Source organism: Macrotis lagotis, chromosome X, assembly GCF_037893015.1.
Source record: "Macrotis lagotis isolate mMagLag1 chromosome X, bilby.v1.9.chrom.fasta, whole genome shotgun sequence".
Classification (NCBI taxonomy): Eukaryota; Metazoa; Chordata; class Mammalia; order Peramelemorphia; family Peramelidae; genus Macrotis; species Macrotis lagotis.
In genome coordinates this window covers 422,817,312-422,833,634 of record NC_133666.1, presented here as the reverse complement: position 1 = coordinate 422,833,634, position 16,323 = coordinate 422,817,312, and the positions used below count along the sequence as shown (strand labels likewise).

Below are 16,323 nucleotides of genomic sequence, written 5' to 3'. Positions count from 1 at the left end.
CCCTGCTATGTGGCCCCAGGCAGGCCACCCAGCCTGATTTGCCCTGCACCCTCCCCCAAATAATAATAATAATAAATGTGCTTCAGTCTTTGTTCCAACACCAACAACTCTGTCATAGGTGGATTGCATTCTTTATGGTAACATCCTTCTTTCAATGAAGTTTATACCTTTTACTTTATAGCAAAGTTACTCTATAACTATTTGTTTTCAACATTCCTTTTTCATTGTTTTCAGTCCCATTCAGATTGTTTTGTCCAGAGATACAGGAGTCTACAGTACAATATTTACGCCTCATTCTTCAGCATTTGGAAAATGCAGCTAAATTACGTTTTCTTCCTCTATCCCAGAATGATGACTCAATAAGTAAGGTAATTTCATCAGTAATTCTTTCTATCTACAACATAATCCAGTGTCTTTAGATTTATTAAATAATTTTTTCTATTTATTCATTTATTTATTTCCAAACGTTTTTCCAGCATTACTGCCACATTGATCTTTCTTATCTAGCAATAGTTCTATTATAGTTTATGTTATCATAGATTTGCATTTTTATTATATATAATTTTGTATTGTATAATATCAGTCATTTAATGATTGACAAATATTTACTGAGTGCCTATTACTTCCCAGCTTCTGGGAATAAAAAAAGTATTAGATGGTAGAACCAAGATCTAAAAATAACATAGGAACAAAAATCAACAAAATGAGATCTAATGAGAACAAATACATTGACTTTCAAAGTTAATTTACATAAAAACAAGACAGCATTCTGTTCTTAGTCATGTTCTCTTCAACATTATTATTAGCAATTTGAATGAAGGTATAAATAGCAGCTTACCAAATTTGTATATAGTATCAAGCTGAAAGGGTTAGCTCATACATTGACTGACAGATTTTATATCCAAAGCTGCAACAATAGGTTATATCATATATGATGTAATTCCTACTTCAATACATTGATAACATGTTAACTCATGAAAATGAGCATTCTCCCCATAATACAAGTTATAGTCAACCTGTGAATCTTGCAAAGGTGCAGTTGTTTTCATCAATCCAAAAGCATCTGAAAAAAAAGTTATTTGTCAAATATAATGGTTTACAGCCTATTTCACAAAATGAGAAGATAACTTTGAAAAAAGTAAAAACCATGGAATAACATTAAAAAATAAAATGCTTAAGAATTACCAATCAGTGCCAAGGTACTCAAGGCTTAGAAGACCTATTAAGGCAGTTAGGTGGTACAGTGGATAGGGTACTGAACTGGTAGTCAAAAAAATTTCAACTTTAATCCTGCTTTAGACACTTAAATATTTGTGTGACCCTAGACAAATCATTTGACATTAACTGTTCCAAATTCCTCATCTGTAAAATAGGATAAATAATAACTTCTACCTCCCTGGTAGAGGATCCAATGGGATAACATTTATGAAGCATTTATCAAACTTTAAAGTGTATCATAATTGCTACCTATTATTATGATTTTAGACATTCCTGCCTTTTCATGTCATGGTGGTGATTTGACTTGAATCTTGTCCCCAGTAGTGTAAAAAACAGAAGCAGTAATCCTTCTCATTCATGTAAAAGTAACTAACAACAACACACAATATAATATTCTGTAAATCTTAGATAAATTATCAATGAAAATGAATGAATATTCAATTATAGAGTGATATTTGAGGCAATTTTTTGCAAAACCACAAAACCCACAAAAGAACAGATTATTCATTTTGTAACATGCTACCCAAATAGTATAACAATCAAAAGGAAGGTTTAAAAGTCATTTATGACAACCACCAAGGAAAAAGACTAAGGAAATATTTATAAGTTTCTAAAAGCTCTATCTGATAAAAAAAGAATATGATTAATTTCAGAAGGACAAAAATCACCTAATAGATAAAGATTTATAGAAGAGGTATGAAAGGAGAATTGAATTGATATTCTTTGAATTAAGGTCCTTTACCTCATGTAAGCAAAATATTATATTTTATAGGAGGGAATAACAGATTGAAAAGTTTTATGAATAGGGATCAGAGAGATAAAGCATAAAAGATAATTCCTTTCTTTTCTCACTAATAATAAAGGCTATGGGAGAGAAGAATGAAAGTAATTAAAAAAAGATAGATTGAGATCTTAGATCAAAAATGAATGGGGTTTCATTCAAGAAAGGAAAGTGAAATGGTTCTATTAAATAACACTATTGTGGTAAAGGAACTATATGTATACATTAAGTAACAGGTATCTTTTAGTGGATTTTATCTGGGAGGAATGTAAACACATTAGAACTCTTTTATTGAAAAGTAATTTTCTTTCCCTGCATAGAAGGAGGTGTCTCCTTTTGTATGCATACCCAAAGGTTTTCAGAATGCAGAATAGAAGTAGAAATAAGGCAACATAATCATAGGACTGGAGCCTGATCATAGAAATACAATGGAGTTTAATGAAACTTTCTGTCTTGAAACACAGAATGATTCCCATGACACAAAAGTTATTGCTCCCTTCATACATTGATAATTCTAAGAATGAGGCAAAATATTAAGTAGGGAACAAAGGGTAGGCTCTACAAAGTTAACATTGAAATGAAGTGAAAGAGGGAGCTCAAATTTAGTATTTCAAATGTTCCTCATGAGAGACACAGAAAGAATAAAGAGCAAAGCCAAATGATTCCATTCCCCATAAATCAACTGTAAAAGAAGTTAAATGATGAATATGATAAGGCAAAGGAAAACTTGATGAGAAAGAGTAATAGAAAATAATGCAGCTTTGAAAGAAAAGTATCTTCAGCAAAACTTCAGATTGTAATAGCAAATGGAATCAGGAATTGATAACAGAACACATGAGAATAAAGGTAACTGGTAGAGCAAAAATGGCAGAGAGAAGACAGGAACTTTCCTAAGCTCTCTCAGACTTCCTTCAGAAATGTTAGCCAAGGCTCTAAACAGATTCTGGAGTGGCAGAAAACACAAAAGAACAGAGGGGAACACTTCAGCAAGACTCTGACTCATTAGACTGCAGTGGAAGTCTGACTATAGGAGCAGGGAGCAGAGCCCCAGGTAAGGTTGCTGAAACTGGTGGGGGTGGAGAGCAACTATACATTCTATATTGCAAAAGATAATCCACTGTGGAGATTGCTGGGTCCCAGCAGGTCTGCTGACAAAGACAGATATTCCATGGCAGAAAAAGTACTACATGTGAAACCACAGAGAGGTATATGAATTGGTCTCCAATCTAGTAGGCTTTCTTGGAAGAGCTCAAGCAAAATTTTAAAAATCAAATGGAAAAATTCAGAAACAAATATGTAACCAAAATTCTATGTCTTGCAAAATTGACTGAAGAAACTAAATCCTTTAAAATACATTTGGGCAAATGAAAAAAGAAAATAAAACCTTTAAAACAGAATTTGTCAAATGGAAAAGGAGATGCAAAAATTAACTGAAGAAAATAATTCCTTGAAAAAATAGACTAGGGCAAGCGGAAGCTAAATGAATCTATGAGTCATCAAAAATCCATCAAACAAAATAAGAAAAAATAAAAAATAGAAGAAAATATAAAATCCTTCATTGTAAAAACCACTGTCCTGGAAAATAGATCCTGGAGAGATAATTTAAGAATTTTTGGACTACCTGTCAGCCTTGATCAAAATAAGGAACTGGACAACATCTTTCAAGAAATCATCCAGGAAGACTGCCCATATATTCTAGAATTAAAGGGACAAATAGTCATTGAAAGAATACACCAATCACCACCTGAAAGGGATTTCAAAATGAAAATGCTAAGGAATATAGTGGCCAAATTCAAGAATTATCAGATCAAGGAAAAATATTGCAGGCATCCAGAAAGAAGTAATTCAAATATCAGGTAGCCATAAAGAGGATTTTGCAAGATTTGGCAGTATCAGCATTAAAGGATTGAAGGACCTAGAGTATGATATTCTGGATGGCAAAGGAACTTGGAATGCAAACAAGAATTTACTAACCAGCAAAATAGCTTTCTAGGGAAAAAATGAATATTTAACATAATAAATGATTTTCAAATTTTTCTGATGAAAAAACAAAGCTGGACAAAATTCGATCTTCAAACAAGAAACTAAAGTGATACATAAAAAGGTAAAGAGGGGGAAAGAAAAGAATGTTATTTAATAAGATTAAATTAGTTACATCCATTCATGGCAGGATGATACTCATATTTCTTGAGAACTGTATCTCTATTAAAGGGAATATACTGAGACCAAAGATATGAGCATTTGTTGATTTTGACTGAATGATTAAAAACAAACAAAACAACTTTTTTTAGGTTTTTGCAAGGCAATGTGAAACCCCAGAGAAGTGAAACCCCAGCCACCTAGCTGTGCCCAAACCTTTTTTTTTTAATAAAGGGATTATACTGAGATGGGAAAAAAGGGGAGGCAGAATGGAATAAATTACATCACAAGAGGTGGTGCAAAGGACCTATTATAGTAGAAGGAAAGAAGGGAGTGGTTAAGAATTGCTTGAATTGGGGAAGCTAGGTGTTGCAGTGGATAGAGCACCAGCCCTGGAGTCAGGAGGACCTGAGTTCAAATTTGAACTCAGATACTTAATAATTACCTAGCTGTGTGACTTTGGGCAAGTCACTTAACCCCACTGCCTTGTAAAAGGAAAAAAAAGAAAAAATAAACAAGAATTGCTTGAATCTTACTTCCATTATTTTGACTCAAAGAAGGAATAAAATTTATTCTCAGTTTTAGAAATATATCTTACTCTATAGGGAATGAGGAAGGAAAGGGTGGACAGGAAGGGAGGAACTGCTAGAAGGAAGGGAAGCAAAGAGGGGAAAAGTAAAAGGGGAAAGGAGAAAGAAAAGGGTGAATAGATGAGAGGGTAGATTTAGGGAAGTTTTACTCAGAAGCAAAACATTGGTGAGGAAGGGATAGGGTGAAAGAGAATAGTGCAAAAAGAGCGGGGAGATAACATGGAGGGAAATGAAGATTTGGTAATTATAACTGTGAATGAGAATGGGATAAAACCATACAATGGTGGATAGCAGAGTGGATTAATAAACAGAATTCTACACTGTGTTGCTTATAAAACACATCTGAAACAGAAAGCTATACACTGAGTGGAATATAGTATCCTTCTGCTGAAGTAATAAGAGGATAGCAATCCTTATCTCACACAAAGCAAAAGCAAAAATAAATCTTAAGGAAGGAAAATATATTTTTCCTAAAAGGTACCATTAGACAATGCAGTAATTTCAATACTAAATATGTGTGTACCAAGTGGTATAGCATCCAAATTCTTGGAGAAGCCAGATGAATTACAAGAGGCCAAGAGAGCAAAACTATACTGGCAGAAGACTTCAGTCTCCTCAGAATTAGATAAATCTAAACACAAAATCAACAAGAAGTTAGAGGGGAATAGAATTTTCAAAAACTTATTTATGACAGATCTTTGGAGAAAACTGAATGAGGATAAAAAGGAATATACCTTTTTCTCCTCAGGACATGACACCTAAACAAAAATTGACCATGTATAAGAGTATAAAATCTTTACAATCAAATGCACAAAGGCAGAAATATTAAATGGATCCTTTTCTGATCAAATGCAATTAAAATCACATGGAAAGATAGAATAAAAAATAAATGGAAACTGAATAATGTAATTTTAAAGAATGAATGGACCAAACAATAAATCATAGAAAATATTCATAGTTTCATCCATGACAATGGCAATAATGAGTAATATACTTAAACTTGTGGAATATAGCCAAAGCAATTATTATGGGAATTTTTTAAATCTCTAAATGCTTGCATGAATAAAAGAGAAAAAAGGAGATTAAATTGAATATACAAATAACTAGAAAAATAACAAAATAAAAATTTCCAATTAAATACCAAATTAGAAATTCTGAAAATCAAAGGAGATATTAATAAAAAATGAAAGTAAGAAAACTATTGTGAACTAATAAATAAAATGACTTAGTTTTATAAAAAAATAAAATCTTTGGTTAATTTGATTTTTTTTTAAAAGAATGAAAACCGAATGATTGGTATAAGAGAGGATAAGGATGAATTCACTACCAGTGAGGAGTAAATTAATCATTCAGAGCTATTTTGCCAGACTATGCAAATAAATCTGACAATCTAGGTGAAATTTGATGAATATTTATAAAAATATAATTTGCTCAGATTAACAGAAAAGGAAATACAATACTTAAATAACCCCATTTCATAAAAAAAAGAAATTAAACAAGGCATCAACAAACACCCTAAGGAAAAAAAAAACTCCATGGTCAGATGTATTTACATATGAATTCTTCCAAACATTTAAAGAGCAATTCCATTTCTTTATAAATGAGTTGAAAGAAATAGGTGTAATTCTGCCAAATTCCTTCTATGACACCAATATGGTGCTGATACCTAAACCAGGAAGAGTCAAAACAGAGAAAGAAAATTATAGACCAATCTTCCTAGTCAATATACTGATGCAAAAATTTAAATAAAATATTATAGCAAGTTATCACTAGGATAATAAACTATGCTCAAGTATGATTTATACCAAATAGGAAGGTATACTTCAATATTAGGAAAGCTATCAGCATAATTGACCATGTCAATAACACAACTAACAAATTAATAGGTGCTAAAAAAGCTTTTGACAAAATACAGTACCCATTTTTATTAAAAAAATGCCAGAGAGCATAGAATTATGTGGTTTCCCTTAAAATGATACTCAGTATCTATCTAAAACTATCAGTAAACTTATGTAATGGGGACAAACTAGAAACATTCCAAATAAGATCAGGGGGTGAAACTAATATCCCTGTTATCACTATTATTCAATTCTGTACTAGAAATGTTAGTTTTTTTCTCTTTGAAAATAAAGTAAAAATGGGCACAGTATTTAAACATAAAGGGCGACACCATGGATAAATTAATAAACCAAGAAATACTCTATCTGATTTATGGAAAGGGGACACATTTATAACCAAACAAGAAATAGAATACATAATAAATTTCAAAATGAATGATTTTTAACTATATTAAATTAGAAAGTTTTTGCACTAATAAAATCAATGCTGCCAAAATTAGAAGGAAAGCAGAAAGCTGGGAAACAATCTTTGCAACTTGGAGTTCTGATAAAGATCTCATTTCTAAAATATATAGAGAACTGCATCAAATATATGAGGTTTCAGGTCATTCCCCAGTTGATAAATGATCAAAGGATATGAATAAGCAGTTTCCAAATGAAGAAATTATATTTAGTCTTATGAAAAAATGCTCCAAATCACTATTAATGAGAGAAATGCAAATTAAAGCAATAGCGAGGTATCACCTCACTCTTATCATATTATAAAGCGAAAAGTCCTACAAGTTCCAAAATATTCATAGCAGCCCTTTTTGTAGTGGCAAAGAATTGGAAATGAGGGGATGTCCATGAATTTTGGAATGGCTAAACAAATTAAGGATCCTGAATAATATGGAATAAAATTGTTCTATAAGATGCAAAACAAAGCATACTAATTTCAATTTTTAAAGTTTGTTTTATGTTTTATCTTTTTTCTTTCTTGTGTTTTTTTCTTTCCTTTTGGTCCGATTCTAATTTTAAAACATTATTAATATGCAAAAATATTTAATATAGTTATACATGTCTAACTTAAGGGGAAGGGGGATGAAAGGGAGGGAGGGAGGAAAATGTGGAACTCAAAAGTCAATAAAAATGAAAGTTGAAGCCTATCTTTGTATGTAATTGGAAAAATAAATAAGCATATTTTGTGAAAAAGGAGTAGATGCTTTTAAAAGAAATAACTAATACTTCTAAAAGTAATAAAAATCACTATGAAGGAATTAATGGAGGAATATAGAAACCTAACAACTAAGAATTTGAATATGAATGCAATATGACTGGTAGAAAAATGAAAAAAAAAAGTAGGATTGATAAACCCCCCAAAAATTTAACAATCTTTAGAATGAATGAAAATATTGAATGAAAAGAATTTATTTGACACAAATATAGAATGAAAGAAAGACAGTGGAAAAATGCATCATATGTTTTTTTAAAAAGTTGTGATACTGGGGGTGGCTAGGTGGTGCAGTGGATAGAGCACTGGCCCTGGAGTTAGGAGTACCAGAGTTGATATCTGGCCTCAGAAATTTAATAATTACCTAGTTGTGTGGCCTTGGGCAAGACACTTACCTCTATTGCCTTGCAAAAACCTAAAAAAAAAAAAAGAAGCTGTGATACTGCTTTCAAATAAAGCAAAAAGAAAACAAAAAAGATCACAGAAGCAAGAGGATGAACATGGTAACTTCATTAGGTTTCAAAGGTTCATAGATAAATGAACAGATGGTAATAGTCAAATAGCATTTAAAGCCATTTAGAAAATTTACAGAATGATAATAGAAAACTTTAATGTTCTCTCATAGTAAGACAAATTTAACATGATAAAATCAAAGAAAAATATATCACTAAAGAAATTGATGCAAAATTCAATTAAAAGCTTTATAAAAAAATCTAAAAAAATCCTAAAAATATTTATAATAACTCCTTATTGGGAACATTAAGGATGTAGGTATATTTCAACAACATATATGTGTATATATATATATATATGTATCTGTATGTATATATATGTATCTGTATGTGTATATATATATATATACATATAAAGCTGTGGTTATTACACAGAAAAATTATGTATGAAATAAAGCAGAACATGAAATATATTCTTTTCAATCATAATGCAATAAAACAACAATAAGAGAATAAGCAAAACATTTGTACTTAATGGCGACTTAATGTCATACTAATAAAAAATTAAGTATTAAAAGTAAAAACTGAAAGATTAAGGACATGACAATTCATAAAAATTACTTGACTACAACTAAAGCAATCTGTAGAGGGAAAAACAAAACAAAAATATGTCTCTAGAAATATATAGAGGGCAGCTAGGTGGTGCAGTGATAGAGTATCAGCCCTAGAATCAGGAGGATCTGAGATCAAATCCTGCCTCAGACACTTAATAATTACCTAGCTCTATGACCTTGGGTAAGTCACTTAACCCCATTACCTTGTTAAAAAAAACAGCAAAAAAAATTATGGAGAATAGTATAGGAGCAAAGGGAAACAAGGGGGCAAAAATAAAAAAATGAACAAATATTAATACTAAAGTATATAAAATGAAATAGCATCTAAAGTCATTTAGAAAATTTGCAGGATGATAGTAGAAAACATTAATGTTCTTTCAGAGTAAGACAAATTTAACATAATAAAATCAAAGAAAAATATAACACTGAAGAAACTGTTGCAAAATTCAACTAAAAGCTTTATGAAAACTCCTTATTGGGAACATTAAGGATTTTCTCCCTTTTTTTTTTCTCCCTCTGTCCAAGACGGCAAGTATCTGATATAGCTTATACATATACAATTAGATTAAACTTATGTTTATGTTCATCAACTTGTGAAAGAACAATCAGAACAAAAAGAGAAAATCATGAGAAAAAACATAAAAAAAAACAAAGTTGAAAATAGTATGCTTTGGTCTTTATTCCCGAATCTACAGTTCTTTATTTGGATGTGGATGGCATTTTCCATCATGTCTTTTGCAATTGACTTTGGTCACTTTATTGTTAAGAACTAAGTCTATCATAGTTGATCACTACACAGTACTGCTGTTATGGTGTGCAATGTTCCGGTTCTGCTCACTTTAGCATCAGTTTATGTAAGTCTTTCCAGGTTTTTCTGAAATCCCCCTTGCTCACAATTTCTTACAGAACAGTAATAATTCATCATACTCATTTAGCACAATTTATTCAGTCATTCCACAAATAATTGACATCTCAGTTTCCAAATTGTTTTCCAGTACAAATTTGCACATAATAGACCAACAGAATATCCAAAAAATAAAAATTATGGATAAACCAAGAGCAACAAAAAGGCATACATGTTAGGTTTAAGTACCTTAAGACAATTTCAGTTGAAAGGGACCTCATCAACATTTACTCCAAACAATTGTCTGTCATTTAAATCTTCTATACTATATATATCAGAACAGTTTGGCAAGATGCTTCCTTTATTACCTCAAAATAAGAGCTACAACAAGAACTACTCAGTTTGTATGATGTCCTTGATTGATAGTCTCCACATGAACTTCAACCTCCTGTGGGGTCAGGAGCATTCTAAAGACACTAAGTAGCCAAGATGACTGCTGTTCTCTTCTTTCTTGCCTGGCTGTGTTCAAGGGAAGAAACAAGGACTAAACCTTCTGTGGGGAGAGAAGCCTTCTCTTGCTACTCCATTATTTCCTGATCTAGGTGAAGGAGACTGGAATGGCTTCAAATTTGTGAACTTTGAAAGGTTAGAACTGGAAACTGTTGCAAGTCTGAGAATTAGAGTCTATGCAGGGATTTAGCAGAAATCAGATTCTGAATTATCAAATCCCAAGTGACCTTCCTGGACCAATCTAGCAGTAGAAAAGATTCAAAATCATTCATTCAGGGCAGCTAAGTGGCTCAGTGAATAGAGCACCTGCCCTGGAGTCAGGAGTACCTCAGTTCAAATCCGATCTCAGACACTTAATAATTACCTAGCTGTGTGACCTTGGGCAAGCCACTTATAACCCCATTTCCTTGTAAAAACCTAAAAACAAACAAACAAAATCATTCATCCATTGACCATACCACATTTGAAGTGTACTTAAGGAGAAAGGGAGGGTGGCAAATGATATGTAGAAACTACTTTCAATTATTATTCCATTTTTTTCCCCCAGAGACTGAGATGTTAGAAGGAAGATTGTACTCAAAGTTTTTCTTTGTTTTTGTGAGAGGCAGAAAATGATATTTATACTTTCGTGCTGTTTCAATGAAATAAATATACCTTTAGTTAATTCAGGTGGCACAGTGGATAAAGCACTGGCCCTGGAGTCAGGAGTACCTGGGTTCAAATCCCGTCTCAGATACTTAATAATTACCTAGCTGTGTGGCCTTGGGCAAGCCACTTAACCCCATTTGCTTTGAAAAAATCTAAAAACAAAAATAAAAAGTTAATTCATATCGAATGGTTTTATAACACTAATGACTAGGGGGGGGCAATTGGTTAAACGAGGAAGGAACACATCAGAACAGAATCTTAACTTGATAGCATTACAGAAAGACACTCCTTTGAATTACCCCTAGATAGGATATTTATTTGACCTTTAAATTATGCTGGAGGAGTAAATTTGAAGGTTAATTACAATGAAAATCTGTGCTTGGAAAGACAGACTATTTCCCTTTTGAATAGCTTTGATTCTTATGAAGCTTTTACTTGCACCAAAACTAAAATTTCGCCCTTTCATCTTCAACCAATTGCTTTGCACTCTGAGACCAAGCAGAACACATCTTAATTCTGATTGTCTTCAAATACTTGGATAGATATGAATTATCTCCTCAATCTTCTATTTTCCTGAGTAAATGTCCCATCCTCAGTTATTAGGTAATACCATTTAGCAAATCCTATAACCCTTTACCAGTCTGGATGCTCTCCAGGTAATCACTGATTTTCCTATAATCTGATCAAATAGAGACAATACTTTGGATATAAACATAATAAGGCAGAATAATCTTCTAATTCCTGGAAACTATTCCTTTTTTTTATAACAGTCCTAGACCAATAAGAATTGGTCAATCAAATTGTGAACTAATACTGAAGATACAGTTCATTTAACTCACCAGAATTTTTCAGAGACACAAATTGCTGTATTGTCATCCCTTCTCAGTTTTCAAACTGTAAAGTCAAAATTTTGAATGCAAGTTTAAACCCTTATTTATTTAAATATTAAATCCTGATTAAACTTAAATATATTTCTATTAAGCCAATGTTGTAATTTGTCAAAAAATTAAATATTCCTGTTATTCCATGAGTTAGATATTCCTGTGTTACAATAATAAAAGTAATTATTATAATAATATCTAGTGTTTAGACAGTCCTAATATGTGTCACTGTGCTATAAACTGTATCTCATTTGATCCTTGCAAGAACCCTAGAGGAATTTTAGGAGTCATTTAGCTGAAACTCTTTGTTTTACAAAAAAATGTAACAAAAGTCCCGGTAGGACAAGAACCTTACAGAGATGCGAAACAGTGGAAGCATAATTTGAATTCAGGTTCTTTGATGCTAAAACCAGTGCTAAGTCTAATAAAGTGTAGTACTTTGCCCTATTAAGTTTAGAATGACACATTTGTAGCAAGAATATTGGCAATTTGGAGCAGAGGCAGAAACCCAGAGTGATTTGACAATTCCAGAACTGTAATGAGTCACTAATGCAGTAAGTTTTCAACTCTTAAGGTCTTTAAACAGGGACTACATGACCAATTGTCAAAGCTAACATAGAAGACTCTTTACATGAGGGTTATATCGGATAGCCTCTGCTATGATTTAGCATCTTTATATGTACAATATTACTTTAAAAAGAAAGTACTGGGGCAGCTAGGTGGCGCAGTGGATAAAGCACTGGCCCTGGAGTCAGGAGCACCTGGGTTCAAATCCGGTCTCAGACACTTAATAATTACCTAGCTGTGTGGCCTTGCGCAAGCCACTTAACCCCATTTGCCTTGCAAAAAAAAAACCTAAAAAAAAAAAAAAAGAAAATACTTCTAAATATATGACTTTAAACATATGGCAAAATTTATAAGCAGTATAATAAAAGACAATTGTGACTTTCAGAACATTCCTATATAATCAGCTATAAGCTAACATGAGATTTTAAACATTCCCTTCTGCCAATCAAAGGGCAATTTTATTTTCATGATAGCAAATATTTATGAAAAGGGGAAAAGATGACAGAAAACCAATAAGTATATTGTTTCTTTTTCATTCTTGTACTGAGAGTTGAACAAAATTTTATTGTTGCAAATAAAGATGAACTTTCTAGTTTGGTTATAGCCTGACAAATCTTAAGAGATTTGTCATCATCAGACAGGAGGCAATTGTTAATATGAATACCAGCCATATCCAGAGAAATGAAATGCTCCATCTGTGACTTTAAGAAAGACTGGCACCATAAAAATATTTCCCAGGAGTGCATCAGTCTCAGATGTCTTCAACAATATTTTATATCTGGATGAATCCTGGAATGTGCTCCATTTGGTCAACGCATTCTTTTATTATTGCCTCAAGATAGATGTGTTTGTCTACAGCTCTTGGGCTGTGGTTTGCACATTAATCCATTTTGTTTCAACTCCTGGAAAAGTAGTACTGGGGAGGAGAAGATTAGCCAAATTACTAAAAATAGTAGTTATTTTTTCATTATCAAAAGGTTGCTTAAACTAATCATCAATAACAGCGAAGCCCTAGGGCAGCTAGGTGACAGTGGATAGAGTACTGGTCCTGGAGCCAACCTCAGACACTCAATAATTACCTAACTGTGGCCTTAGGCAAGCCGCTTAACTTCATTTGCCTTGCAAAAAGCTAAAATAAAAGTAACAACAAAACCTTAAGAGTCATTATTAAGCAGAAGGTAGGAGATTAGTTTGGATAATAGTTCAACGCAATCCTCACCTGACAAAATCTTCCAGTTCAGTACTGTGTTTTATTTTATGCTATTGATTGATTTTTTTTTTTTAGGATTTTTTCTATTGCAAGGCAAATGGGGTTAAGTGGCTTGCCCAAGGCCACACAGCTAGGTAATTATTAAGTGTCTGAGACCGGATTTGAACCGAGGTACTCCTGACTCCAAGGCCTGTGCTTTATCCACTATGCCACCTAGCTGCCCCTTGATTGATTCTTGAACCTAGATTTGTGTTCTGTGGAAAATGAATGCAGTGAGAGATATAAATAGTCAGACCATGTGGTACTATGGTTTTGGGTTTCAAAAGCACAATGTCATGCCAGAAGTGTGCCTAGAACTGACTGGTTCTGACTTGTGAAAGTTGATTGTAAAGTTTTCAGTGTAGGCTTTATCATCTCAGAAATAAGCAAATGCTCCAAATCAAGGTTTGATTGTAAGCATATTTTTTAATTATAAAGACTTAAAGTGAAAGGAAATGCAGATAAAACTTAAAATATATTGTGGGCCTCTTTTTTCCCCTTCTTCCTACCTTCTTTTGCTATATTGCTTAGAATTGTAACAAAAAGATTCATGAATAAGTCAAAAAAGAGTATTCTTTGGGCCAAGGGAAGAACATATAAGATTTCATCTCTATCAGGAGAATTCAGAATAAATCCTATGAGTCTGAAGTCATATCTATTAAAAGGAAATATCACTAGATACTTTATAACTTGGGCAGGTAATCACCTAATTTAATGATAAAGAGTTTCAGGTATTAATTATTATTATCATCATTATCATATCTTATTTGGAGTTGATGAACCGTTTTGTCTGTGGGAGACAGATTTAGATATGGCATTCCTTGATTCTGTATAAATACTTGGCAAATTAACCCTATCAAACATTCTAAAAGAGAATTTTTGAGATTATTTTTTGGTTAAAAAACACTTCTCTAGGATTCGAATTATTTCTGGGAAGAGTTCAAACTTGGGGATAGAGCACTGGATTGAAATCAGGAAGATCTGAGTTCAAATCTGATCTTAGCGGGGCTGCTAGGTGGTGCAGTGGATAGAGCACCAGCCCTGGAGTCAGGAGTACCTGAGTTCAAATCCAACCTCAGACACTATAATTACCTAGCTGTGTGGGCTTGGGCAAGCCACTTAATCCCATTTGCCTTACAAAAACCTAAAAAAAACCCCAAACTATAATGTTGGGGGACCTCAACCTCCCTCTCTCAAAATTAGAAATTTAGCCATAAAATAAACAGGAAATTAAGAATGTAACTAGAATTTTAGAAAAGTTAGATATGATAGATCAGGAGAAAATGGAATGAAAAATAGAAAGGAATATACCTTCTTCTCTGTGGTACATGGAATAAAAACAAAAATTGACAATGTACTAGGCATAAAATCAACCAAATGCAGAAAGACAGAAATACTAAATTCATTCTTTTCAGACTGTAATGCAAAAAAAATTCCATGTACTACAGGACCATAGAAAGATAAGCTAAAAAATTAATTGGAAACTAAATAACCTCATTTTAAAGAATGAGTGGATCAAACAACAAATCATAGAAATAATTCACAATTTCATTCAAGATAATGATAATGATGAGACATCATATCAAAACTTGTAGGATGTGGCCAAAGCAATTAAGGGAAATTTCATATCTCTAAATGCTTGCATGAATAAATTAAAGGAAAAAGGAGATCAATGGATTGGGCTTGCAACTAAAAAAGTCAGCAAGCATTATATGCAATGGGAATAAACTAGAGGCATTTTCAGTAAGATCAGAGGTGAAACAAAAATGCCCATTGTCACTATAGTTCTTTAATATTTTAACAGAAATGTTAGCTTTAGCAATAAGAAAAGAAAAAGAAACCAAAGGAATTAGAATAAGCAGTGAATAAACAAAACTCTTAACAAATGATATGATGGAAAAACTGCTGGGAAAACTGAAAAACAGTGTGGTGGAAATTAGATATAGACCAACATTTCACATCCTATAACAAAATAATGTCTAAATTCATAAATGATTTAGTCATAGTGATATTAAAAGTCAATTAGGAGAATAAAGAATAGTCTATCTTGTCAGATCTATGAATTGGGGAGTGTATGACCAAAGAAGAGACAGAGAACATACAAAATTGCAAAATAGATAATTTTGACTACATTAAATTAAAAAAGGTTTTGCACAAATAAAACCAATGCAACAACATTAGAAAAATGGCAGTAAGACAGGAAACCATTTTTGTAGCTGGTATTTCTAATAAAGTACTCATTTCTGAGTCAAATTTATAAGAATACAAGACATTCTCCAATTGACAAATGGTCAAAGAATATGAAGACGTTTTTAGATGAAGAAATTAAGGCTATTGATGAAAAATGATCAGATGAAAAAATTAAAGCTATCTATGAAAAAAATGCTTCAAGTTATTATTGACTAGAGAAATTAAATTAAAACAACTCTGAAGTGCCACTTATATTTATCAGATTGGTTAATGACAATAAAGGAAAATGAACAATATTGGAGAAGATGTTAGAAAACTGGGGCACTAATGCAAATTTGTTGAAGTTGTGAACTCATCCAACCATTCTGGAGAACAATTTGTAACTACACCCAAAGGGCATAAAATTATGCATGACCTTTGACCTATATCCTAAAGAGATCATAAAAAAGGGGAAAAGACTTACATATATATAAATACTTATAGCAGCTCTTTTTGTAATGGAAAAGAAATGGAAATTGAGGGGATATCCATCAGTTGGAGAATGAACTGATATTGAGTGAAGTGAGGGGAATATTGTAAACACTTAAACACC

General features: G+C 32.4%; 1 protein-coding gene across 2 annotated transcripts in view; it reads left to right on the top strand.

The window, feature by feature from the left end:
* Window positions 1–16,323, top strand: part of LOC141498451 (uncharacterized) — a 167,329-nt gene that overhangs the window by 104,342 nt on the left and 46,664 nt on the right. For both annotated transcript variants that reach the window (XM_074201645.1, XM_074201646.1), the window contains one exon: window positions 235–368. In XM_074201645.1, coding sequence (XP_074057746.1) covers window positions 235–368 — 134 coding nt within the window. The remainder of the gene's footprint in view (window positions 1–234; window positions 369–16,323) is intronic.